Here is a 26,648-nt window from a genome sequence, read left to right on the forward strand (position 1 = left end):
TATTAATCACAAATATTACAGAACTTAGCTCTGTCCGTTGAACAGAAGCAGCTCACTTCGCATTCATCTCAAGCCCCATCTCCACCTTGCAGCTGCACCTGGGTCACTCCTCTCTGAATGGGGTTCAAGCCTCTTCGTCTTGTGGCCAGGAGGATACCCATTTACCAAGAGGATTAAGCCAAACCTATCTCAAATAATCCAAGCAGTCACATGGCCTGACCTAGGCCTAATGCAGTAGGACTGAGATGCTATAGTGATGGTTTGCCGTATTCCCTTGTGGAAAGTGAGGTTACAGCTTCAGTTCAGGAAACATGCTGTTCCTGAGGCATAAAAGGACACGTCTGTCAGTGAACACTATGCATAGGGCCACATTTTGTATGGCTGAAATTTATGGGCCATATTTGTAATAAAGCTACTGTAGATGTCACTTCTTTAATCAACAGATGAAATTAAAAGAAAAAATAGAGCACAGTTGCTTGTACCAGCTGGGAATAATTCAAAGACGTCATTAACATTCAATTGAACGCACACTGTTCTGCTTCCATGGGCATAGTTCATGAATATTAATGCAAATAAATGATGCGTTTCAGGAACATATTCAAATATACAATTTTGTTATATGTACACAGTATTCAGAAAATCATATATTGGCCCTCGGGCATTCACCACTGCAGGAAAGGGTAGCAGACTGCTGGCCATAATGTGATATCCTCTCCTGGGCCTGTACTACTACAAGCAATTCACATAACAATATATGCGTCTTCCTCACTATAGGAACATCATAGCAGTGTGTGCTCTGCTTTTGTATGAACGGAGTATTAAACTGTCCTTTTTTATCTGTCAGAACAAGCCGAAGTCTCCTTATTATGTGCTTGAATAAGAACAATACATTAATGATTTGTCATGGTGACTGTTATAGGGTGTGTCTTCTGGTGCCTTGAGCAGTTGCTCAGAGGCATTTCAGGATATGGTGGCTGGTTCCTTATTCAGCCATGTAGCTGTAGAACTGAAGCACACTTCTCCACAAAGTCTTTCAGCATGAGTCACAGCCAGGGAGGAAATTACTTGTCACCACCCTTAAGCTCACCTGTCTCGTTTCTGGAGTCACGCAGGGGCTGTACAGTATATTTTACCTGGCTTTTCAGTAAACGTCTTCCCCCCTTTTGTCTAGTAAATAAAAGCCCACATTCCATCTCAGAATACAGAGAGGTCCAATTACATGCTAGGGAGCAGTTACTTTCAGGATCAGCAGGTGATGCTTCAGAGAACTAGACAGCAAAGCGTGCAGTTAGAGCCCTGTACAACAATGCATCTCCTCAGGTGAGAGTAAAAGGCATTTTCTCACATGCAGAAAATGCATTTTAAGAACTAGAAAATGTGCTGATTACAATTGTGTTTCTATTTGGTGTTGTCTTATCTCTGCTTGGTGACAGTAAGGTCTACAGTTCATCCTGTGACTCTGAATTAAAATCATAATACTTCACGTCACCCCATAACGCATGACGAATTGTTTATTCCTAAATTCATTACCATCTAAACATCGTGTTCGCGTAAACATTACTTTACCGAAAAGGCCTTCCATAGCCGCCCTTCTTTCCAGAAAGTTTAAAGTTTATGACTTTGTAGTTGTGAAGTTTTTTTCATCTAGTGTGTATCATAGCCAACAGAGTGGAGGAGGTGGATTGGAAAACATGCAGAATAAACCAGCATTGCCAATACACATTTGGGAGTGATCATCTAATGCAAACATAACACAGATGCCTGCATTATAGTCACTCATCTTCACTCAAGTTTTTTTCAGGTTTTATTTACTCTATAGGAAGTGCTTCCTGGAACAATTCAGAATGCTAACATTATTGTTCACAGTAAGAGAAGTAGAGCTATTTACTCAGATTGGGCTGGTTGTGTCAACAGAGCTCTTTAAAACTATTCTGCTTTGACGTTAGGAATCTTGTAAATGGTCTGCAGAACTAAACCATTGTTTAAACCAACTAAACCAACTAAAACTAAACCAACGTCATAGACTGCTGTGACTCAGGACTTCCCTGAAGCAAATGGCAAAATAGTCTCTAGATGAGGAATAGATGGCTTTCATATCTGCAATCCACTGTGCAGAGACCTCTCACCTTGCTGTAGGTCACATTCCTCCTAGGGCTCCCTACTGAGTAGAGTACACAAGCCACGATGTGGGCTCTGACTTCATCGTGGGGCCGTTTTACATGAAAAGAAAGATTGGAACAATTTCCCTGTTTTAACAGTCTAAATACTAGATTAAAAGCAAAATTTGTTTCTCTTTTGAAAACTGGTTGTTGGGTAACACTACCAATATTAATCCGATATAAAGGCTCATACCGTTTAGAAGGTGTATCCTCTCCGCACTGCACTGCCATCACTGCAGTGCTCAATAAATGTGTTTTGTTCTCTTGTCATTCAGAACTCATGAATTCAGTATCGATTTAGACATGCTCTCATCAGGACGGTACCGTCAGCTTTTATCTGAGAAAGTTACATACACATTTTGGATATAAAGGTTTGAAATCCACTAGTGATCAATACGTGATGTGTTTCACTTATGTTTTCTTGAACACGAACAGCAGGTACAGACAATCGGAAGTAGCCTTCATATCAGCGACTTTATTTGGCATTTATGTGGATAAATGTCTATCCCATTTTCCCACCAGTACTCCACTTCACTTGGCAATACTTTCACCTCATATATATGAACATGCTTTCACCCTTGATTATTAAGAACACAGTGCTAACAGATTGATTCGTTTGAGTATGACGAGTTGTGATTTTGCTATAGAAAATGCAAGAACTTGCATGACCCTTTCTTGAACCTGTCGTTTCCTCTTGAATATAAGATGATAAAACATACTGTATGGCACTTCATACTGTTTTCTCACTTCAGTTGACTTTGAGCAGCACAAGGTGGTGACTGCACACTTAAAAGGCACCACAGGTTCACCAGTCTTACTGGTCGGAAGGATCAGGTGTTACAGTGCCAGCATCCCACCACCAGAGGGCACCCAAACAGAGAGTACGTACCTCATAGGAGTAGGTTCATCAGACCTCGTTAACCCATCACCACGCCTCCCCGGGGTGGATGAGGTACATACTCTCTGAGTGTGGGTTTAAACCCAGCTCTTTGGTCCCACAGTGCTCAGTATTGGTTTATACCTTGAGAGCTACTGTACACTTCTGTGATATCTTCCCTGGTCCCCTTCTTGGCTTTTGGCTTTTGGCTTGTCTTTTGACCTAGTTTGTTGGAATCCGTTTTGTTGAGTCTTCTTTTTGGCTTCTTGACCTTTTGCTAGTCTTTTGACTTTGACTTTGGATTTCCCTGTTTAGTCCATATTGTTTGTGATATCTTATCTGCATAGGGCTCCATCCCTTTGCAAATAGCTACCCAGCAGCAGAACATCAGGATTGCCAGTATGACGTCGTGTAACACAGTTAAATGTTATCATGTAAAATCCCGTTAACGCAGCTGGGTGTCCTGGTGTCATAGAAGACCAATAAATACAATTACGCACAGGAACTCCTAATACAGTATATGGACTGTGAGGACAGAAAAAAAAATTAAAAAGATCAAATCAGTACTCAGAAACAGTGTTTCATGGAGTTTCTTTTAGACATTCTCTTGTTCCCTTTTTTTTTAACACTGGAGATTAAGAGCTTAGCTAGAAGAAAACCAGCAAACAGTGTTCCCCCCGGACCAGGGATGAGACACACAGCTATTTTCGCTGCACTTTAAAAGGAACATTCCATTAATGGCAAGCTATTTTAGAGTGACAGTGCATGTTAGTCAATTTGACGGTTTGAGCTTTTTTTTTTTTCTTGTAGAGCTCCTGGGTACTGAAAGTTTCCCACTCATTCAACTTCTGCTTTATTTACTTGTACTCTTGCAGGTCATACAGGGTGCTGTGATTGGAAAGATGACAGCTAAGTATTCTGAAAGCACACTGCTCCTGCTGTCCATTAGCATCACAAGCCTGGTGGGATTGGCACAGGTACTGTACATTTCTACTGACTGCTTTTATTTAATACAGTTTATACTCACTGTGCACAATCCTTTGTCCACATGTAGGTGCTCAAAGTAAGGTAGACCTTAAGTAAGGTAGTAAGAGAATGACAAGCAATACTAGAGAACTGACATAAGGGTTAGGGAGTTGTTCTTGAATGTGAAAACATAGCAGTAAAATGTTGTCAATAACTACACGTGGTTTAACAATATAGGAGGTCGGGTCTAAACTAATGTAAAATCAGATCATAGTCATCAACAAAAGTAATCTGCGTTTTGTGTTTTAAAAAAATCCCTACTAAACATTAAAATAAACCAACAAAAATGTCAAATCTTTTATTACATTGATTTGCAATTATGCAGCTTGATGTTCCTGTATTCTTATACATTTTAAAAACAACTTATACCAACAGCCACCTAGGCATCACTTTTTGCCATGTGGCTCACCGTGGCTCTATGCATCTGTGGCACCAGCTCCAACATTACTGTAATTCCATCACTGCCAGCATGTCTCTGGATTCTGCACATTTAAAGTGGTCTGGTTCTTTCAGACCCCCTGTGGCATGCTAGAATTAAAATGTTGGTTCCTCGTCAGGGAAGACTAACATTTTCCTTTTCAGTTCCTTTTTTTTACTGTTCTACTCTCACACAAGCAACACTAGTGCTTTTAAATTCACTCAGTTACAACTTTTTTTGTTGATAAAAAGCACGAGTCTTAAATTGTAGTCAATACACACTGGATAATTCAACTTTGTCACCCATTAGCAATAGTCACAAAAAAAGTCTTTAACTCACTAAATTCTTCTGATCTCTATTTTATCATCTAATGGCAAGTTCTCACTCTTTACTTTAATAAACACTATAAATAACTACAGTGCATCTATTCACCAAGCACCAGATCTTCATTAGCAATCACTAGCTTTTCCAGTCTACAATTCTTCGAGCTGATCCTGTTTGGCCAGGGACACTGCTCATTAATTATAACTTGAACTTGCGCCTCTGACACAGCAGCAGGTGCTTTGTTCTTGCTTCTCCTAAGTCTCACAGTCTGAGACCCATATTCCTAAAGTGTACTTTCTTGACTTTCCTATTTCACAGAGTCTCACAAGCCAGTGAACCACCTCAAACAATTACTAATGAGCCCAGCCTTCGGTACAGCACTTACTCACTGGAATCTAGATGCACTCTGAATTCTTTTTCCTCCTGGCAGTTCTTGTAAATCTCTTCATTAGCCCAAAGTCATGACTAGCTGCACACAGGATCTATCACACCAGCTTCTTTACCTCATGAGGAATTTCACTCTCTCTATGTGCTAATTACTCAATCACACCAGGTGTGCCTCATTCTACAGGTTTTGTAAATAACAGCACCTCTCACTAGCTCAAAATATTCAGATTTTTGACCATATATTTCTGCCAAATTTTTTAACAAAAAGGCATTTTTGTATACTGCAAAACACCCTGTGTCAGAAGACTGAGTGTCTAGTCATAGATGAGATTTGCACATAGAGTGCAGTCTTATCCTTTACAATGCAACAGAATAGGAACAGCAGTGAGTGTTTGGAATTGTTACTGCACTGAAAGTCAACCACCAAACTAGATCATTTTGTATTTAGTGCAGATGATGCAGCTCTGCATCATCAAGTATTTCTTGAATGCTCACATGCCATTTGTAACATTTGTAGAATGCCAGGATACAGTTATGCAATTATACAAGGCAGGCAAATGTCACCTGGGACAAGGAAAAGAGTTAGTGAAGTGCCTTCAACAATAAAGTTGGCTTCTTTTAATGTGCTTTGTGTCTATGCTAAATATTTTACAACCCATTGCAGTGCAAAAAGCAAACTACAAAACTAAAGAAGGCAGTAAGTGTCGGGTTACCTAGCCTTTTACAAGATCACATGTTTGTTTTTTTTCCTCCAAGAATTGTGCATACCGGACATTCTGATGTGCTGTGCTAAGCTGTTGCTATAGGAAGCAGCCTCACAACCCTTAACCTTTGTCAGTTATTACCCCACCCCCTGAAGGCCTGCAGGATGTCATGTGTCCTTAGGCTGTAATTACCAGCTCTCTGAAACAAATGGCAGACAGTTGGTTAACTATTCAGATCACTGGTGTTTAAAGACGATACTTCCAACCACCTCCTCAAGCACAGGAAACCTATAGCCAGAGTCACAGTCGGTTTCCTATAGCCAGAGCTCACAACAGCTGTGCTGAGGTCACAAAATCATTATTTTCTAGCACGGACATTTTCCACGCATCTAAATTATTTGTTGAATATTTTAAATGTAGGGAATTTTGTTTTGTGCTGTGTTACACTCTGCATGTTGGTTGAGACAACTGCGTGGGGCACCTGTTTTCTCTCTTTATAAATCGGGATATTCCTTCTTACACTCACAATGAATTTAATTCCACCTTTAACTTATCTTCCAGCTGCTGTACTTAACGTGGAGCCTGTTTCCAGGCCCCATTTTCATGGTTTCAAATTTTTTCATCCCACAGCGAAAGCGTAGTTCCAGTTCTAAATTGAACTTCAATTTGTCCTAACAGCCCTCCTGGGCGAGGTATTTCTCTCATCCCTGTAATCCTCCCCATATGATCCAAGACTCTAAAGCCGTGAAGCAACAGACAACATGGATGATGTAACTACTTGTGAAATTCCATTAAAATAAGGGCATCAAGCTGGCAGAAGATAAGAAATAACAGAGGCAGAGAAAAGATTAAGAATGTCCGCTCTAAGTGGACATAGTTGAGCTGAAAGAATGCCTTTATGTTCAGAATGCCTTTACGGGAGTCTGACTGAGTCCCTGTTTGAAAACTCTGAACAGGCTCTAGCGCTGTTAAATTTCAAAAGAGTTTTACTTGGGTGGCTTGAGACCCCAAATTTGCTTACTTCCTTTACCCAAACTCTCACACAAGCACAAGTGTCAGGTGTCTAACACACCTTCCCAGTGCTGTTGCTATGCGTCCGTCCCCCTCCCTGGTAACCACTATTGCATCAGCCTCTTGGCTCTGTCCACTGCTGGGAGTGGTCCACTGGTCTCGTCCTGTGGCCTGGCCATTGCTCCCTCAGCCAAGCAGGCTGAGCCAACTCAAAAAGATCTTTTGTTTGTTTAATTGATCAAGCTCCTGAACGTAAACCTTCATTGGGTGTAACAGAGACTTAAAGGTGATAAACGGTTATGCTGTATAGGAAAAAGGTCATCATCTTACTGGACTTTTTATTGTTGTCACTCAACATGTAAGAGTCTTTAATGATATTCAGCTTTTTCACAATAGTCCATCTTTGCCAATCTTTATTGTCTAAAAAGTACACTCTAACCCCTCTTGGTCTTAAAGAAAGCTGTGCGATTGAATTTGTTTGAAATCTGATGATTTTGTGCTGAACTTATTCTTAATAAATGTGAATTCTTTATGGGTCCATTTTGATGGAATTGGGACAAAAACTATATAAAATTTATGAACAAATCAGTTTTCACCTACAGTATAAAAGCCTGTGTCTAGGGTTTTAATTCTGAATGTCCAGGTATTCACTAATGTTCCTCTGTTTCAGGCCTTCATGTTCAATGTGATCCAGTTTTGCTTCATTGTAATTCCAATGATGTACTCATTAAGCACATTCAATGTCATCACTGACAGCATGCTGACAAAGAGTGTTCCTGCCTCTGACTCAGGTTAGAGATTTTCATTTATTGCTCTTTAGTTTTCAGACACTGGTGTACAGGGCTGTTAATCTATCAAAGGGAAGATAATAAATTATCACTCAGTCATAGTTGAAAATTGGAATGTAGACTTGATTTCTGTATCTATGTATTATTAAGGATTAGGATGTCTTGTTATTTAAGCACAACAGTTAGTACATTTGGCTGTGAACCGAAAGGCTGGTGACTGTTGCTCGCCAGGGTACTGAGTGTTTAAGCCAGGCTGCTGTGTTTAATTTGGAACTGCTGTGGGGAGTCATAATTTGGGCTCTGAGCCTGTGGGTTCAAATCGCCAGGTACTGCTGTTGTACCCTTACACAACGTTTACTAAGGTTGTTCTAAATGTTGTGTTATACAAAGAAAGATTGATTTATCTGGTTAAATAAAGAACTATTAGTTACTCTGATAGTATAAACATTGTACACACATGCACAATAAATCACATTCAGGATTTACAAAAACTTTTGTTTCTAGCGCAGCCATATCCAAATGTTTATATCTGTGCTAGGTATAAAACCAGTGTTTTCAAGAACACATTTAATTTGTAATGATCCATATTTCTGATGGTTTTATCAAATACGTGCTTAGTGGGAACTGTTTTCCTAATAGTATTAATTGATTGAAGAACAAAGTGTAAAGCTCATAGGATTATGCTAAAGATCACATCTCATTAGATCTATAAAACAAAATCTTTTACATTGATCCTTGAAAGTCCTAACATTGACTGCAGTCCAGTGTGTAAAAAGTAGTACATGAACTTTAAAATCTCAAAATGGTGTTCCATTTTATGTCCATGACACCGGATCCTTCAATCAGACCCTTCTGATTGAACAATGTTCTGTTCAGTGCACTCAATACCCCAGAATGATTTTGTAGGGAATGTACAATACGTTTTTATAATTGAAATAAAACTCTGTCCACCCCAACTTCACCTTCACAGAAGCTCTTTAGGTCGTTAGATCCAGTGAGGAATGCCATAGCCCCCTCCTCATGGCCAGACTGTTGTGGCCTTAGAAGACACAAAGCAATTGCACACTAAACCAGGCAGTAGTTGTTTGAAATCTATTGAAATAGTAATGAAAACAAACATAATCTCACAAATATAGGCCTTGGAGTTGAATGGTAATTGTCATCCTAAAGAATCATAAAGTGCTTCACCTGCAGTATAGGAAGGGATCCACTTCATCCACCACTGAAGCACAATGACTACCTGGCCACCATCCTACACAGCAGCCCTGCTACACAGAACAGGTGGACAAGCGGGAAATTGAAGTAAGGGGGAAATTAGGTGGGGGAGCAGATTGTGCAAGCCCCGAGAGGAATTAGAGAACATCAAATCATCTGAAGATGGAGATCATTGGAGACCATTTGGCAGCACCACATACTCCTATGGGCTATTGATGTCTTGTGTTACAAGGAGAGGAGGCAATGCTTTCTTTTGAAAGCACTTAACACTTGTTAAAACAGTGGTTTAGTTTGTGATTACATCGTGCAATGAACATGACAAATACAATTCCTACTTGTGGGTTTTTTCCATAGTGAAATGCAGTATTTGCCATTAAAGAGATGTCATTTCTTGTAGGTACAATGTTGGGATTGTGTGCATCCGTCCAGTCCTTTCTTCGCACTATTGGGCCCACTATAGGAGGATTCCTCTACCAGAACTATGGTGTCTCTTCGTTTGGCCACATTCAGTTTGGTGTCAATTTACTGCTCTTCTTCTACCTCGTGAAAAGTGGCATTCAAAAACCAGAACAGCGTCAGGGATGAACTCCTGCACAGACATAAGGCTGACAACATGAAAAAGTCATTCCGAATTCACAGCAAAGTTGAAGAGTTCAAATCAGAGCAAGAGCAAGCCATTACAAGAGCTTTCCCTTGCAGTCCTGAATTGGCAGATATATGTGTGAGGGGACTCAAAATCTGATGCATATTAATGTCTGCCAATTACAGGATTCCTTCATTATGAAGGAGTCGATCATACAGTATCTCAGCTCTTTCCTGTCATTCTCCCTTCAGAAAGCCCAAATAATTCATGAAGAATCTGTACTGGTATTGACTTCATTTACTGCTACAGTTTAAAAATGTGGTGGCCACACATTTTGTCTGTAACATAACTGGAATTTCTTCAGCCACAAGCAGAATTCCTCAGAGTAAGATAACAATCCAGCCAGAATAAAGAGCATGGAGAAATGTCATGGAGTTCAACTTATGCAGTATAAAGGAAAATGCATTGATTACACTTTTAATTTAGGTCAGCTACTATGAAGCAGTGAGAATTTTAAATGCCTAGCAAATAAATAATATATGTGAAGATATAATTCTGAGATTTCTAATTTCAGTAGCAAGATAAAATACAGCCTAGCGTTTATGTTTTTTTCTATCACCCTAGTTTTGTGTGTTTGTGATAGTCAGAATTCATTAGGTTAGATTTCTTTTCAAAATCTATTTTCTTTTTGAAGTGTTAGAAGTTCTTATTTTGAAAACACATTTTTAATTATATTTTGTACTGAAGATATGGAAATTAAATCAATTCAAAACAGCTTTATAATATGAAATTAAAACCTTGCTGTTAGTCCTTGTATTCCTGATTTATTATTAAACCTCATTTCTTCCCAAGGGGATTTAAGTGCAGAAATATTCTGAATACAGAGTTTCTAATTTGCAAGTATTCTTACTTGAAGTCTGGAAGCGGTTGGTTTGATCAAATGGCCAATTTTCAGCCTCAGATCTTGGCTGTCATTACTGTGGTAAATCACACAGGGATGGTTGCTCTTATAAAAAAAAGTGATGACCACTCATCAATAAAAGGAACCCAAGTCTGCTATACACAAGAAGGTTACATTGTGTAAGCAGTGAGTGTGGCATTGGTTGCTGTCTTGTATTAGAAACTGTTTTGTGAGTGGTCAGATTCAAAGCAGTTAATCTCACACACTTCCTCTTGCAACCAGGACGTTCTTCCACATATCTCTCACACACCACCACCCCATCTAAAGCCAGCAAACTCCCCAGCTCACTCCTTGTATTAGTGAGGGGTGGGGGGCAGGTGTTTGGGCAGCCTATCTGTCCTCAGCTAAACAAGTCTCTCCAAGTACTTTGTACGTATTTCGTCTCTCTTATCACTTTCATGAGGATCAAACAGAACTGATGAAATGGTGCGAATCTGTGGGTCTCTGTTCTGCAAAAACTTCAAACATAAAAAGTTTTGGAAAGGTTGCAAAATGAGGGGAATTCTCAAGAGGAGCAAAATTTGCATTTTTATTTGTTAGTAGGCAGTTAAGAATCTCGTCCACTTGTTTCCTGCGGGACCCAGGATACCAAGTTCAACCAGTCCTATATTCAATTTTAAATGTATTTCCCTGTTGTCTCCACTTGTGTCCTCAGAGTTATGTTTCACTGTTGATCCTGAAGAAATCCACTAGGTTGAATTTATCTAAGACTGTATACTTGAATCAGGTACCCCTGTAGCCTTTTTTAAAACTGAAAAGAGTCATTTCAGCATGTCAGCGTGAAGACATTACTTAACGTCTGGGAATATACCTTATCACCCTTATATGGAACAAATCTGGAGCAGCAATATCTTATTTTCATTGTAAATCATGTTCTATTAATGCATTGAACAAGTTTGATATAATTTCTGTATATTTTAAATTCTGCACTTAACTATATATCCTAATGTTCTGTTTTTCTATTGCTGCTCTGTACAGGGGCATAGCCACGGGTAATCAGGCCCACCCTGATTAGTCCTAGGCATACCCAATCAATCCAAAGTAATTTAATTTTTTTTTTCCTTGTTTGCATGATTTGTTTTTGAATTTCCAAATTAGGTGTCTTTTGGCATCGAAAATAGAATACCTAATTTCGTGGGTTTCATACAAGTTTAAAAGCATCATGAAGGATCAAACAAGATCTTCATAATTTAATATTTTAATACCTTCGCAGTTTTTATTCTCACTTATTACTTATTACCCTTGTTGCGATGCATTTACTCCAACCTCTGAAACCCATACGTGCGTGCACGTTCTTCTGGAATGTTACGCAAAGTCCGCTGACTATTTAAAGGCAAGGTAAACCCCGCATGGTATTTTAAATACAGTATTTCGGACGGATTTTGAATCTTGCGTTTTGCAACAAAATATTCACTTCAGAGTAACTCGTAAAACTACTGAACAATCTAAAAGCAGGCATACGAAATACTTATGTTACAAGCGACAAGTGAAAATGAGCTCTTGCAGCTTTTCTTTAGCCAAAGACAAAGTCCTCACATGAGAGACTTTTGCAAACTAGCTGTCATTTGAACGGGAATTTGCCGACTTTCTAGACAGTGACTATTTATCGCCATATTCAATTCCAAACCCCGACGCCTGCGTCTGGTCTAGAAGGCCAAAACCTCACCGCAGAGGTAAGAACTGATTGTTTTTGTGTGTGTGTGTCCGCCGTAGCGTTCGGCAGCCTAGGTAATTGTTGCTTAACCTGTGTGTGTGAGAGAGGGACAGTATGTATATATAAATAAAAGGAGCCGCTAATTCGACTGTTTGATTATACTGCTCGAAGATTGGAGTGCAAATTGGAGGGGTGCCCCTATGCTGGCAGGACGGTCAGTTAGAGCCCCGGCCACCCACTTTTGCACAGGCCCACCCAAAAATCAATTCCTGGCTACGCCCCTGCTCTGTAACATCGCTAAGAGAAAGATATATCAACACTGACAACGAATCTTCTTAGCAGGTGTTAATTCAACCCCCAATGTTTTCTACCTAATAAAAGTAAACTATATACACGCAAAAAAAAAACAGTCGTAAAAAAGGGCTTTATTTTATGGCTGTTTCTGTACCAGATTCTGAACACACCATGCTTCATGTCAATCTGTCTTTCAAGGGAACAAAGGGAAAGCTCTTAAAGAAGAGGTTAGACCAGAGAGCCTCAGGGTCGCACTTGACAGGCTGTCTGATCATGACGCAGGAGAAGTGTAAAGCTGGTGTTGCTTTGCGGTAGTCCGCTCCTGCCACATTCACCAAGCACATGGAGGTGAAGGGTTAGTGGTTAAGAACAGGGAACTTTAATACAGATTTATTTTTAACCCCGTCATATTCCAGTCAAACTCTTCACATCAGCAGCTCCTTTGATCAGCTCATAGCCAGATCTTACTTCAAAGTCTGTTCCGCGGTTCAGAACTGACTGGGTACCAGCTCATTTTACAAGCACTCTGTGAACCTTTCTCATTGTCACGGAGACATACCCCTGTGGAAAAGTTTACTGCATAGAACACAAATGGGAAAACTAATCTTACCGTCCCAAAACTCAAACCTATGATTTTATTAACTTTTTCTGTCAGTAATAAAAGTTACACCACCCTTTAACAAAATAAGCCATGTACATTTTCAGCTTCACACTTGCTTTTTGAACTACTGTATCATACAAAACAGCTCAACTAGATTTGTTTTGAACAAGTATAAGGAAACATTAAGATCCATAAAAGCTTATTGTGAAAAATTACCATGTGACAAAAACCTTTTGTATTAGTTCAAAACTATAGTACTTTACACAGTTAACTTACCATTATTCCTGTCTGTTAGTAGTACATTTCTTTATTTTATCTTGTAAAATGTATTTGTACTTCCAACCTCTGGCTATGGCAGAAAATTGCCTTTTCAAAAGGAATGTGCATAGAGATATATGTAATACAGTCCCCTATGGTTTCATCCAGGCAGTGGAAAACATTTCATTATGTTATCACCTAATTTATTGATGGCCGAGCTGCACCTGCAATTTGCAGATATATTTTTATGAAATGCTTTCCAAATATAAATAGCAATTCTACGTAGACATTTCTGAATAGGCCTCCTTGCTAAACTCAGAAAAAATAGTTGTGTACTAAGTGCTGCATTGGTTCAACCAATGCATGGCTCTTTAGCACTTACTTGTAAAGGCAACCACATTTTCTGTAGAAATACCTAATCCTCTGAATTATTTCCTGATAATTTCTGTTTTCTAATATTTGGAATCAGCCTGTAGCAGGGTGTCTTCCGTACAGTGAAAGTGATCAGTTTTTCAAATAAAGCAACAACAAGAAAGAATATTTGATCTCATTTTGCCATTTTGCAGTATTAGCAATTACATAAAAATAGATGTGTGCCTTGTGATTTCAGCGCGGTGGCTGGCTTGGCAGCCTTGCAACACGGGGGCCCGGGCTGCTATCTGCATGGAGTTTGGACTTTCTCAATGTGTTTGCGTGGGTTTCCTCTGGGTGCTCTAGTTTCCTCCTGCTGTCCAAAAACCTATTGGTAGGTTAATGGGCTTCTTTGTGTGTGGCCTGCGATGGACTGGCGTCCTGTCCAGGATGTATCCTGCTTTGCGCCTGGTGCTTGACAGGATAGGTTCTGCCTGACCTACAGTATGACCTTGTTTTGGATAAAGCAGTTAGAAAATGGGTAGATGGATGAAAACAGTCTTCCTCTGCCTTGAAATTCTACAAACCAAAACAAGAAGGATATTTCATTTTGCTCACATTATTCAGATGAAATAGGGGTTTCTGGTACACGTTCAGAAAACCAAGCAAATCACAATTCACGATTTTTTTTAGTATAATGAGTTGTCAGATATTACCAGCGGCCTTTCTTTGAAATTTGTCTTTGAATGTGATAATGACTGCTCAAGACGCTGCTGTGTACCGTGCATCTTGGTTGTTCTGATTACCATGTGTGGGTGAGAGCCCTCTGCTGACAGGACAGGTGAGGACAGTTCCCAGCTCCCCTCCGAGCTCTGGCCATGTGACACATTCTTCAATCTACACTTAGGACTTGAGGTGATTCAGGTAGAACATGGTCTTGAGAACATTATCTCTCATCCTGAAGAAAACCCAACTGTGAGCGGAATAAAAATATAAATGTGGTCCATACAGAGAGGACAGCTTAGGACAAAAACGAGAAAGGATGGGTTTCTAGTAATTTGTAAAAGAATCTGTAGATGTCACATGGGAGTTTTTACCAAGTGAAATGTGAGATCCAAAGCAATTTTTCCACCTACATACCTTTTTGATCATGCTTGATATCTATTTTCTAATGGGAAAATAATTACTGGAGAATATGAAGTGTTTTGTATGTATTTATCGTCAGTCTTTATTTTTCTGTTACATATGAGGAGCTATAACTATATGACCTGTATTAACCTGTTGTCAATATTGTCATGGCTGCTGTCGTTTTCACAGCCAGTGGAAAATCCACTGGAATCCAGCAGCTGAAAGTGTTCTTGTGGAAGAAAAACGGGATGAGGAGTGCTAGTATTAGAATATAGAAAAAATGTTTAGAAAAGTGGTTTCATTTTGATGAAACCTTGCTGAAGTTTTCAACTTGTGTTGACTTTTTCACAATTACCTTGTGTAAACTCTGTAAGGTCCCAGTTATACAATGTATACCTAATGCTATTTGCATACCACTCTCCAGCCAGTTTTACAGCCAGTCAATTTTATTTATGTTTAACATTAATCTGACACAGCCTTCTGTATTTTTATTAGCACCTTACCCAGTTATGACACGTGTTACTTTCCCAGTTTGCACCACTACAGCTCATTCACAGTGAAATATAACAGAAGTGAATCTCAATGTTCATCTGCAACAGAAAGTCCAGAATAGATTCTGTTTTAATATCTGAGTGCTTATTAAAGGACATTTGACACATTGTGTTGAGGGAAAAGGACAAAAATAATTGGGGAATATCACTTACTTGAATATTTATTAAATGGATTTCAACTCATCAGTTTTAAGCACCCCTACTTACATCTTTTGTCCAAGCTTTTGATAAGTCACCTGGCTGTTCTCTCCTATATCATTGTTTCAGTCTTTGCCCTTTTTGAATACATATTAGTTTTAAATAGAAATGGTAAAAGAATTGTGAACATTGACGAATTTGAGGTACACTCTTTGTTCGCTTGTGGTTTTGACCAGTCGTCAGACGCTCACCGCACCGGTCTTGCCTAGGTTATCATACAACAGTCCCTGCAAAAAAACGTCCCCAGGAGTCACTTCCTCTTCGCACCACCATTCCCTTACCTATAAACCCGCACTGCACAGTGGGTCAAGTGTTGCTGCTTTAAAGCAAGGGGGATGCCAGTGTACTGCTGAATGGTGCTCTGGTAGATGACAGGATATGATACGTTAGCAACTTCCACATTCTCCACATTCTTACCATCTATCACCATGGCAACAATCAGCTATAACCATTATACAGCTTTGACCTACCTCAATAATAAAACCACCTTCAAAGGCATTGTTGAATCCCTCGTAAAAAAGTGAGCAGAGGAACTGCAATCCTTATCAGATCAAATATTACCTGATGAATGAATCAAGAGTGACTAATGTGTGGTCTCTGATAAAAGCTATAAAGGTGGAAATCACCTGACTGCCCCAGCACTTTTAGTTAGGTTTAGATTGGCTGCTTGCCTTGTAACTACATATTAATCTGTTAATTCAGAATCTCCCGTAAGCATTGTTTTACTGTGTTTAAAACTCTTTAATGTTTAAACAGGCAGTTGTGTTCCAGGTCGTTCATACTGAGATTAGCTTCCATACTTATTTAATTGCAAGATGCATGCATATCACATGCAGAAGGTATAATTACGTGTTCCTTTCTAAATTTCTAGAATCCTACCTTTCTGAAACAGATTCTTTGAAAAGGACAAAACAGCATCTGGTGCATTTCAGATGTAATCTGGCTGTTGTGCACGATAAAGAGTACAGATTTGAATCTCGCAGTTTGGCAAACTTTTTGTATACATGAAAATCACCACCTCAGAATACTTATCTTGTATAAAAAGTTATTTCTACATAAATGTAGGAAAATTAGTTGTCAGTGTTCAACCAAAATAACACTAATAGTTCCATAGTCTTTCCTCAGCAACAGGGGTTCCAATTAGTTTTGCAAGAGTGACTAATAACTAATCCAATTAGTTTTGCAAGATTCTGCTGGCACCATAAAAAAGGATTGGGGACAGAGGCCACCGGAGGGGCAGGAAGTTAGTTCCTTTTAAGAACTCGGGTGACATAAAAAAAAACAGATTTGTCCAATTCTGTACAAAGATTCATCACAAGACTGCACTTCTCCCCATCCACTTTTTCAGCTGTTAGCCTAGTGAAAGCTTCTTTTATATACGGCTTTGGGTTTGGCGTTTGTATTTTGAAATGGTTGTTACTGGAGAAAGAGGTGGCCACAAAATCGTTTATCCCAAGGGTGGTAAAAATAAGGACCTATTTGTTTTCTTTTTTTAAAATCATATTTATTACAATAAATACAAGTTAAAATACAAATAACTTAAAACAATTCGAATATGCAAAAAAAAAGAGGTTTCTTGCAACAAATAAATTAAAACGTGATACTGCGAAGCGTTTCAGTCACCCAAAGCTTTGTGCTGAAGCTTTGAGAGTCTTAAGATTCAGTCTTTGGTTTTCGGTAAGCAGTCTTCAGTCTTTTCAAAAGCCGGCACACGCGGCTCCCAGTATCGGAAGTCCCCAAGGACATGTCCGCCCTTCTCATTCCTTCATCTTCAGACCTGTTAATAACGTCTTCGTTTGGTCCAAGCACTCTTCATGGTCCACTTTAAAATTCTAGATAAAAAAAGAGAAAATATTAAACAAATTAGGTTAGAATTCACGCATTGAACCAGATGTCTTTTCTGTAGACGTTAGTGGCAAAAAGTCAGTATGCAACAGTAATTACGCATAATTAATCAACAATCATAGTTTAAGTACACATTTCTAGACTTTCTAAATGCAGAATACTGAAGCCGATATTCTGTCAAGACTTTACTTTGTATTATTCTAAACCCATTCTTACTCTAAGGCAGGGATACTTGACATAAGCCATTCACATCTTATTCACATAAGTACATTTTTACAACTTTTAATGCACTAAGCAGTTTACGTGTAGATTCATTACCCACCGGTTACCGGTCTAGTCATGTACAGTATGAATGGTATTACCGGTTCATTACCGGTCTAGTCATGTACAGTATGAATGGTATTGAGTCTTACACTCACCACTTGTTTCAGGTCTTTTGTCGCGGACCTCTCAGGGAGACCTCGCCATTCGCCTTTCATGCTGTCCTGGGGAGGCGATCTCTGTCTCCTGTCGCGATTTGAAGTCCTGAATGGCTTTTCTGTTCTGGAAGTCAATCAGAGCCATTGTGATGACCGCATTCCAACAGGTGTCCTCGTCCGTACACCTGAAGTCGATCTCTTTATTGTCTGTAGTGACAATGGTGAAATAGACGAATTTGCCCGTCCGCTCCACGCAGTCCACTTTCTTAATGGACTGCAATTTGAGCTCCTTGCCTCTGGATTTCTTTTGGCTGTCGGCGTAAATGTTGAGGCTGTCCGTCGTGAGGACGCACGTCTTCTTTTTCCAAAACTGAAGGAGGTTGTCGCTCCTTTTTTCGAGTTCCCCTTCTTTTAAAACCTGGGAAAGTTCGACTGCCGACATTTTCATTTTTAAAAGCATATAGTCACAGTTCGATCTCAGAGACGTTACTTATTTCACTTTTAGTCCACAGATACAGTATAGATCCCGAGTTTGCTCGAATGCGCCCCAACAGCTCCCCGGAGAAAGTGTGCTTTTCCGCCCGCGTTGGTCCTCGGTCTTGCACGCTGTTGAATGAAGGTGAAGCCAAGAAATTTTATAATGACCCACTCCTCTTCGCCCATCCTACTTCCGACGTCACCAGGAATGCATCACCAGTTACTTGAGTAATCGGTGTAGGTGGAAAGGGATAGGGCGAGGTTTGCGGCGAAATACAGACTCGGATAAAAATGCGCCCTTACGTTTGTAGGAGTGCACACCTATGTAGAAGCTACGCTTAAGTAAAGGTTAAAATGAATGTGAGAAAAAGCCCCCCCCCCCCCTTACATACATTTCGACGATACCATGGCACATTTGTAAGTCTAAAATGTGAAGGTTTCATCTGTTTAGGGAAGCAGTAAAATGTTTTAAGGTAAGTAAATAATAAATGTGTTGATTAAACTTTGGTAGAAACCTTTTCCGTTCCTAGGAGATGAATGATATATTACAATATGATTTACTGCCATTGATCAAGACTAAACTTTTATTAGTTGTAGCCTAAGTCTTGTCACATTGATCTCAGTGTTTAATAACATAATAATAATTATGCAAACAGAAGAGTAAGTTCTGAACTATATATCCTTGCCAATAATGATTATTATCCCGTTTCTTTACAAAGACCACACTAGGACAGTGCTATGCAACTAAAAACGTGAAACCTTTGCCACGAAAGGACATATTTACGAAGCAGAAATTGGCGGTGCGCAAAGATCACGATAATCACGCCGTGTGAGATCTCAGTGTGAGCTAATGTATAGTAATAACGTAATGAACAGATTTCTTTCCCACTTTAAATTCTAAGAAAGGGTCATCTTGCGAGGAATGCGAAAGTTCGGATTGTACTACCGGTACAGTCATGTTTGCAAACTGGTGTTTATTTAGGCTACTCCGAAATAACAAACATTTCTTTTTCGTTTAAAAACAACAACTTACGACTTACTTCTTTCTTTCGTATACAGCAACAATAATATATTTGTTAAACCTGCACTACATCCCTTGCAACTAATACTTCATAAGCATGGGCCCTGGGTCTGTTGGCAAGTTTAATAAAGTGTCTCAGCAGTCTGCACCACTCAACAGTCAATAGTGTGTCTGAATCTCGCCCAGAGCCAGGAGATCGATCACTTCCGTCATACAACAGTAATGTGGCTAACAAGAGTATTCTGTTCATGCTATCTTTGTACATGTAAAAACATTTAATATTTCCTGAACAATTACAAACTGCTTCTCAAAACTAGATTAGGAAAGCATTTTTAAATAATTCAGGTTCAGTTTATTAGTCTAACATTATGTGTTATGCTTTGAGACACAAACCCACAGAGCTAAGATTCAGTAAAACACATGAATTACTCTTTATGCATACAGCTTGCCATGAACAACAGCGTCAATGACTATGCTATTATAATACGGTATATATAGTACATGATATAATACAGTGTATAATGGTTCCAACAGCTCACTCGCTTATCTGCAAAATAATGATGGACAGGACGTTTCATAACTCATCTTACAAGAACAACGTGCTCTATCCAAGAAAATCTCTTGAGCCACGAAATTAGACTTTTTTATGTTTGCGGTGGAAAAAAAAATATCCGCTACATGTATGGACATGTCTGAAATCGTTCTTTCTAGCCTCTTCACAGCTGTGTGCTGCTTGAATTCATACTGCCACCTCATGGCTGTTTACAGTTGGTCGATAGGATAGTGGGAACTTGGTACAGCCGTGTAATGATGACCAGTCTCAAGGCTTGCTGTCAGACCACAAAATTTAATGTTCGTAACATTTACAGTATAATAGGATTTAACTACAGGAGTTCTACAGCTACAATTACAATTTCCATATCTAGCAATATATGCACGTGGTCTGGTTTGCTCATGCACCTACAACAGTGTACATTGCTGGCTAACCAAGTTACATGCACTGTCCCACCTCTCACACAGCCCTGTAGTCAGACAGCAGGGACTTGCGCTCATGTACTGTTAAACAGTTCCTCTTCTGAGACAGTAAATGCCTTTTGAAAATCTTGCTGTAAGGAAGTTCATATCCATTTGTCCAGCTCACAATTTAGCAGAAACATTAATGATATTTATTTCTAGGCTGAAATTGGCATAGATATAATGGCAAAAACGACAAGTAAAGCTGGCGACCCTGGTGCAAGTTAAGGTGTTAATTTCACACTATAACTCTAGTGAAATTCATGATTACCTTTATAAACATTTCAGAAGCTTAACTGGGCTTTCCACATTCATTGAACATTGACTAAATTCTGTATTTACTATTTTAAAAAAAAAACGGCTTTTAAGACAATACAAGTATCTCCATGTTAATTTAGAGCCGAAAAGCAATTGCCAAAGTGTAAATAGCGATGCTTTATAATAACATCATAATAATATAATATAATAAGGAAATTCAATGGAATCTGGTGTCCTGGGACAAGGGCTGGGAAGTCCTACCCTCAGAACTGTGGTGAGACAGCAGACGCCCAGCATGTCCTCTACTATCTGTAGGAGGGGTGGCTGACTGGCTGACAGGTGGACGTACCACACAATGTGTCAGCCATTCCTTTAAATCAGACAAAAAGTGGGGTGAATTTAAATGATGAAACCACTTGCCACTCATAAATCTGTACTAGTCGTATAGTACTGCAGATCATCATGGGCGAAGAGAAGGAAATAACCCATTTTCAACCAAAAAAATCCCCTCGTCCTGCAATGAAAGTCGCAGTGGACGGAACCATTCCACTGGTATGGGACCTAAATGGGTGGCATTTGTCCATCTTTCTCCATATTAATCTCTTTTGCTTCCAGGTAGATCTGTGGCTGGCCAGAATAACGAAGGGCCTCATTAGCCTGTGATAAAGTGGGTTAGGACACAGCTTGCATAGCTCTAAACGGAAAGGTTAAGGGTAGGTTGCGATTATTTTTAATGGTTTGGTTGTTGTTCCAGTCCAAAATTTTCTCCACTTTAATTGTAAACAAAGAAGCTTAGAGACTACATTTCTATAAATGTAAAAATAAACGAGAGGAAAATGTGGATGATCTCGCCGTCTGAGAGAGCTGAGGAAAAGACGTATCCTCAAGATTGTATTGTACCAGTGCTGTATTTCATAACTCTTGTATCGAGGGATGACGAGATTGGGAAGGTATCTGTGCTTGTGCAGTGTTAGTAGTTGGGTGGGTGTGTTAATGGCTTGAGCCACAGCTGTATCTTCTCAGATTTGTATGAGAAATCCCCTTCTCCTCTCCAGTCTATATGGTCAAGCAGGCAGCTAGAAGCTCAGGGAGTGGAACAGTGACTCACTCACTCACAAAGAGCTCTCTATTACAACTGCCTGAAGTCACACGTGACCCAGTGTCCCTTGGAAAGCTTTCCTTTTAAAGACTTGATCGTTGCACTGCTTTCCTAACCTGCCGTGTGTGCACATCTGGGTGGGGCGAGAGGGCGTTGTGACCAGTTCAAACAGATAAACCAGGAATATTGCTCTTGACAAGCCTTTCTTACAAATCCTTCGGATTTACAGTACATGAACATAGCAGGGATACTGCACTTCTCAGCACTGCTTGAAACATGCTGCTGAGGATGAGGTTGTAATCACATGAAGCTGTATTGTACAAAGTAACAGGATTGTACATTTTATACAATATATCAAATACGAAATATTGGACTGGATAAAGCAGTACGAATGTTTGTCAATATTCTGCGTTCGTTATTTAGACTGTATGGGGAAGCCTTAAAAAGGGTGATGAAAATGCTTGGCTGTCTAGTTAAAAGTGTAGGATTTGGACACAAAGAGGTAATGGTGAAAATATTCAATGCACTAATAAGACTTGATCAGGCATAGTGTGCTCATCATGCAACAACAGTATGGCTGCTGTATTGGCAGCGCAAAGAGAGAGCAGAAACTCAAAGTTCTGGTCAGAAGGGCATTATTCACTAAATTGACAGCCGCCAGTCCACACCTTCATGTATCCAGAAGGTTCCTTTCTCAAGAGTTTCTCAGCAGGAAGTACAAGCATCCTACTCAAATGCCTAATAAAGATGTAACCATGAGCACATCTGAAAAAAAATCCACACATCAACCCACAATTTCATGCTTTGAGACCTCTTCAGTTAACATTAACTAGCGATACTCTCAGTGCAGCTCAGACATATTCTTGTTCCTAGCTGAAAGTCCCAACAGTGTGCGAATCATAAACCCAATGAAAGTCTTAAGACTTTCATTGATATGCTGAAAAGGAGATTGAGTAAGTTTTAATCACAATCCAGTCCTGTAAATACATGTTCTGAAGATCTCTCTGCCACTTCAGTCAGGTGATCCGGTTAAAAAGACCTAAGATCAAATCTGCAACAAAAGGCATGTTGGCTATTGCAGATGAATTACGCCTAAAACAACAATGCTTGAAAAGCTGCAAGGAAGATATGCAGTTTATTCTGGTGCTATTGACCTAAATGGGCAAAAGTCCAATCAAGTTGTTTACACACATGAAGACCAGAACCCCATAACTCTCTGCATTAAAATGTGTCTTCTGTCTGAATACTCCAGATCTAATTTTGTGTCCCCAAGATCTTGTATCATTCGTGATCTTGAGGATGTCAACCTGGATTGATTTGGGCAATGAATTTCAAGAGTTTGAATTCCTAAATAGACACCTCTAATCCTTTTTGTCTGTTAAAAAAAGGTAAAAAAAAATCATTTACCTAATTCACAGCAACTGCCGCAGACTGAAGGTCTGGGTCTGACTTGGAGTTTTGATGTTCTTTCTGGGAAAGACTCGAGACCTCAGGCTCCTGCAGTCCTGCTTTTAGGGGAAACAGCTCTATTTCTGGATTTCATGGGAATGTGACAAGGAGATGTGGAGGAATGTGTGTGATTTTAAACCCTCACTGTTTCAGGGGACGTTTATTCTAACAGTAGAAACTGAACTGGCTCTGAATTAAGTATGTTTTATCATGAAGTTGCTCCAGAGAAGTTCCCTTTCATTTTGGGGGATTTTCTATAAAAACCTTTTTTTTATCTAATAGGAGTTTCGACAACTTATTTATGAGAAGCATGTCCTTTGTTGGAAATAAGCTTCCATAGAATTTCACAACAGGATATTTTTTTTATTAAAGACCATTTAACTACTGAGGTGCCAGGCAGACTGCAGTATGACTGGCAGAGGTTTTGGGGATTTTTGTTCAGTCCGATGAGAAAGAGACAAAAAAAAGCTGTGAAACCCGATACACATGAGCGCCAGGATGAAAGTTAAGAGATGACGGCAACAGAGGACATGTGTGGTGTGAGATTTTATTTTTGCCAAGTTGATGATGTCACTTCCAGTTCACCAGCCTTTTAACGAAAAGGCCAGAAAGAGATGAGTCAGCCCCTGGTAAAGGTTGAGAACAAGGGCAGGCACAGCTGACCAGAGCTCTGCCTTTATATCCATCAATCCCACCCTCGTCTCCACAGGTGTTACACAGGATTTAAACTCCAAGATAATCATCTGACCTCATAATTATCTTACTTCCTTATGTGATTATTTGTAATAAATCCCTGACCTGTCAGACAGGTTAACAGAGCTCATAAGTGAGTTCAGTCTTGATGTACAAGCTATGCTTTTTTCTAAACCTCCAGTTATAGTTTTTATATTTACTGTACTATATATAAGCCCTCCTAACTTGAAATTACCAACTTGCCATTTTGCAATGTGCCTGTGAGCTCCAAGATCAAGATCAGTGTGTGCCCTTCTCACCTCAAGTGCAAGCTAAAAATTGTCCTGCAGGTCACAAGGCAGATGTTGTTTGGCATATCAGGAGTGCTTTGCTTCGGCATCTCAAAACCCAATCAACTCCCACAGCAGTTATGCACTGCCACTAGAGCTAAGGATATATTGTGACAAATAACATGGACTAGATTGCCAATGTGTGGATGACAGGGCTCATCCTAAACTCAGAGATGCACTTGTTTATGATGAGATGGCCAGGAGCTTCTTTTTTTATGTTTTTATGGCGTTGTGATCTTTGACTTTCATAATAGTTTGGTTCTTTCTTCGCATTTAAGATGGCTATTTCCCAGTTCTGTATGCATCTGAGTCAATACAAACATCTCAACATGTTGTTGCCTTAAGTTAAAGGTAGCAGTTAATGCTAAAAATGAATTATTACTTTGGTTTAGTGATTTGTCGCTGTTTAGAAACCACACGTGATTCTTCCAAGCTGTCCTTGCAAAAAGGACAGAATCTTAACTGAAATATTTTGTTTTTGGCTACAACTAAAAAGGATAAAATTAGTTTTAATTCAATAGATGTTGGTTTACAATGGAAGAGTCACCAGCTAAAATTATTTTGGGTGATAAATGAAATGGAAAGTGTAAAATTAATTGTAGTATTTTAGTTATTTAATTACACAAATCAAAAACCTTAGAACATGTAACAAATATAACAGGTAAATTGTAAAGATATTTTTTTCTTTTCCCTTTGGATTAAGACAATATTAGATGTTAGATATAAGTTTGGAGATATCCACATTCAAAATTGAAAATTGAACTGGATTTTCAAATACTTTGTTTTTTTTGTGCTGCAGATGTGGATAGTACCAAATAAACAAAGTTTTTATTACATTAAATATTTTTAAACAATGTTTATTTATGTATAATATTATATAATTATAAATTGTAGGAATGTAATTATATAAAATAGCCAGGAATTAATGTGTGTTTTTGTGTTTTTCATCTTTTGTAATTCATTGAAGATTTTAAGTTCAGTTTTCACAGTTGAGAGTCACAATTCCCTGGGTTCATCACCTAGAATTAACATTATTTTTAAGCAATGAAAATACACTTTTAACACTGAAAACAGTCTACACTCCCTGAAATGTTTAAAGCATAATTTTCCAAATGATCTCAGACAAAATCCTCCTTCTAATTCCTGCACCAAAGAGAGAAAAAGGAAAACAAAGGCAGAAAAACAAAGGATTATGATTGAAACTTGTAAATTACAAATTTGTTTCTTCTCAGAAAAATACGATAAACATGAAGAAGAGACCAAGTTTGCTTTTGCTGTTGATGTAATTTTTGTGGGTTTTTTTGGTGCGCAGTCCTGGAATGGAGGTGGATCAGCTTCCTGATTCCTGATTGTAAATTCAAATTTAGACCTCAGCCCCCAAATGTTGTTTTAGTGAACAAGCCTCCACAAAGAGTGCTTCTTGTGTTCATTAACAACTCCTGGATCCCAGAGCTGCACAGATTAGCTAGATAAGGTAAAGTATAACCAGTCCTAGCTGTGATACCAGTCTGTCTGCCCACGATGTGCTATTGTTGCCACCTATCCAGGCTCACAGGATCATTTACTTAACTCTTCTTGACTGACTTACCTGTAAACTGGTGGAACTAAAGGCCTTTTGACCATCCATTTTGTGTGTGAGATGACAATAATATTTTCTATATCTAATATTAAATGCCTCATAACTACAGAGAGAGAATGGCAAGGGGACTTTCTTAACACCTAATAGAGACACCTTTTTAACTTGTGTGCTTAGCAATGCCCCAGTGCTGTGTGAGGCAGCAACACTGACCACTGCTCCACTGTGCCACCCACTTTAGGTAGCAATATCAGCCAAATAAACTAGTAACTAGTAAAGTTTTCATAACAAATCTAAAGCAGTAGAGAGAAAACAAAATGATGCAGCAAAGACTGTACCCTGCCAGGACTGGCTCCGTGACAAACTGACCCCAAGCAGAAGGAGACACTGTCCTGTTGAAGGAGACTCAAGGGAAAATCTGTTTCCATTCAAGGTGAATTTAGAAAGAGGCAACAAAAGACACAGAAAAGAATAGCAACAATATTTTTATCACTTAATCTAAGGAATCTGACTGAACATTATTTGAAGAAAGAAAAAAGTGGAAAAAATATATTATCTTAAAACACTAAACACCCAACACAATAGAAAAAAGGTTGTGGTGTCCATTACTTCCGAGGCTTTTAAAGTTTGCCAGATGCACTGGTCTGCTTCATTATCCTGAGTCCCAGCTCATGAAAGCAAAAGGTTACTTTATAAAAGAGGGTGTGTAGTTTACGGAAGCCAGTGCTGACAAGCAGCCAGATTGTGTTCCAGTTCCGTGGGAGAAATCCTAAACACCCACTTGAGCCTTCAGCACTTTGAGCTTCAGGAGCAGCTTGGCATGCAGCTCACCAATGAAGAGCAGCAGGAAAGAGACGCTGCCTGAGCAGGCCGTGTCTGTGGGTGGGGGAACGATACTGTGTCTTTTTAAATGCTACCCCTCCTACAGGTAGCTACAAGAAAGCGGAAGAGAAACTGTTTCACTGGCCTTTATCACTGAG

At 39.3% G+C, this 26,648-nt stretch overlaps 2 protein-coding genes across 2 annotated transcripts in view; one reads left to right on the forward strand and one right to left on the reverse strand.

The window, feature by feature from the left end:
* slc67a1 (solute carrier family 67 member 1) overlaps positions 1-10,308 on the forward strand; it is a 48,133-nt gene extending 37,825 nt beyond the window's left edge. The window contains exons 8-10 of the mRNA XM_088935177.1: positions 3,912-4,013; positions 7,577-7,697; positions 9,307-10,308. Coding sequence (XP_088791303.1) covers positions 3,912-4,013; positions 7,577-7,697; positions 9,307-9,494 — 411 coding nt within the window. The 3' untranslated portion in view covers positions 9,495-10,308. The remainder of the gene's footprint in view (positions 1-3,911; positions 4,014-7,576; positions 7,698-9,306) is intronic.
* Positions 10,309-16,966: 6,658 nt separating this feature from the next.
* phlda2 (pleckstrin homology-like domain, family A, member 2) lies at positions 16,967-18,349 on the reverse strand. The gene is made up of 2 exons (XM_088934957.1): positions 17,753-18,349; positions 16,967-17,320 (listed from the first exon to the last, which is right to left on the reverse strand). Exon 1 carries the CDS (start codon positions 18,210-18,212, stop codon positions 17,784-17,786), a length of 429 nt encoding a protein of 142 aa, XP_088791083.1. The 5' UTR covers positions 18,213-18,349; the 3' UTR covers positions 16,967-17,320; positions 17,753-17,783.
* Between the last annotated feature and the right edge of the window lie 8,299 nt (positions 18,350-26,648).

This window comes from Atractosteus spatula, chromosome 16 (assembly GCF_055471065.1).
Source record: "Atractosteus spatula isolate fAtrSpa1 chromosome 16, fAtrSpa1.hap1, whole genome shotgun sequence".
Lineage (NCBI taxonomy): Eukaryota > Metazoa > Chordata > Actinopteri > Semionotiformes > Lepisosteidae > Atractosteus > Atractosteus spatula.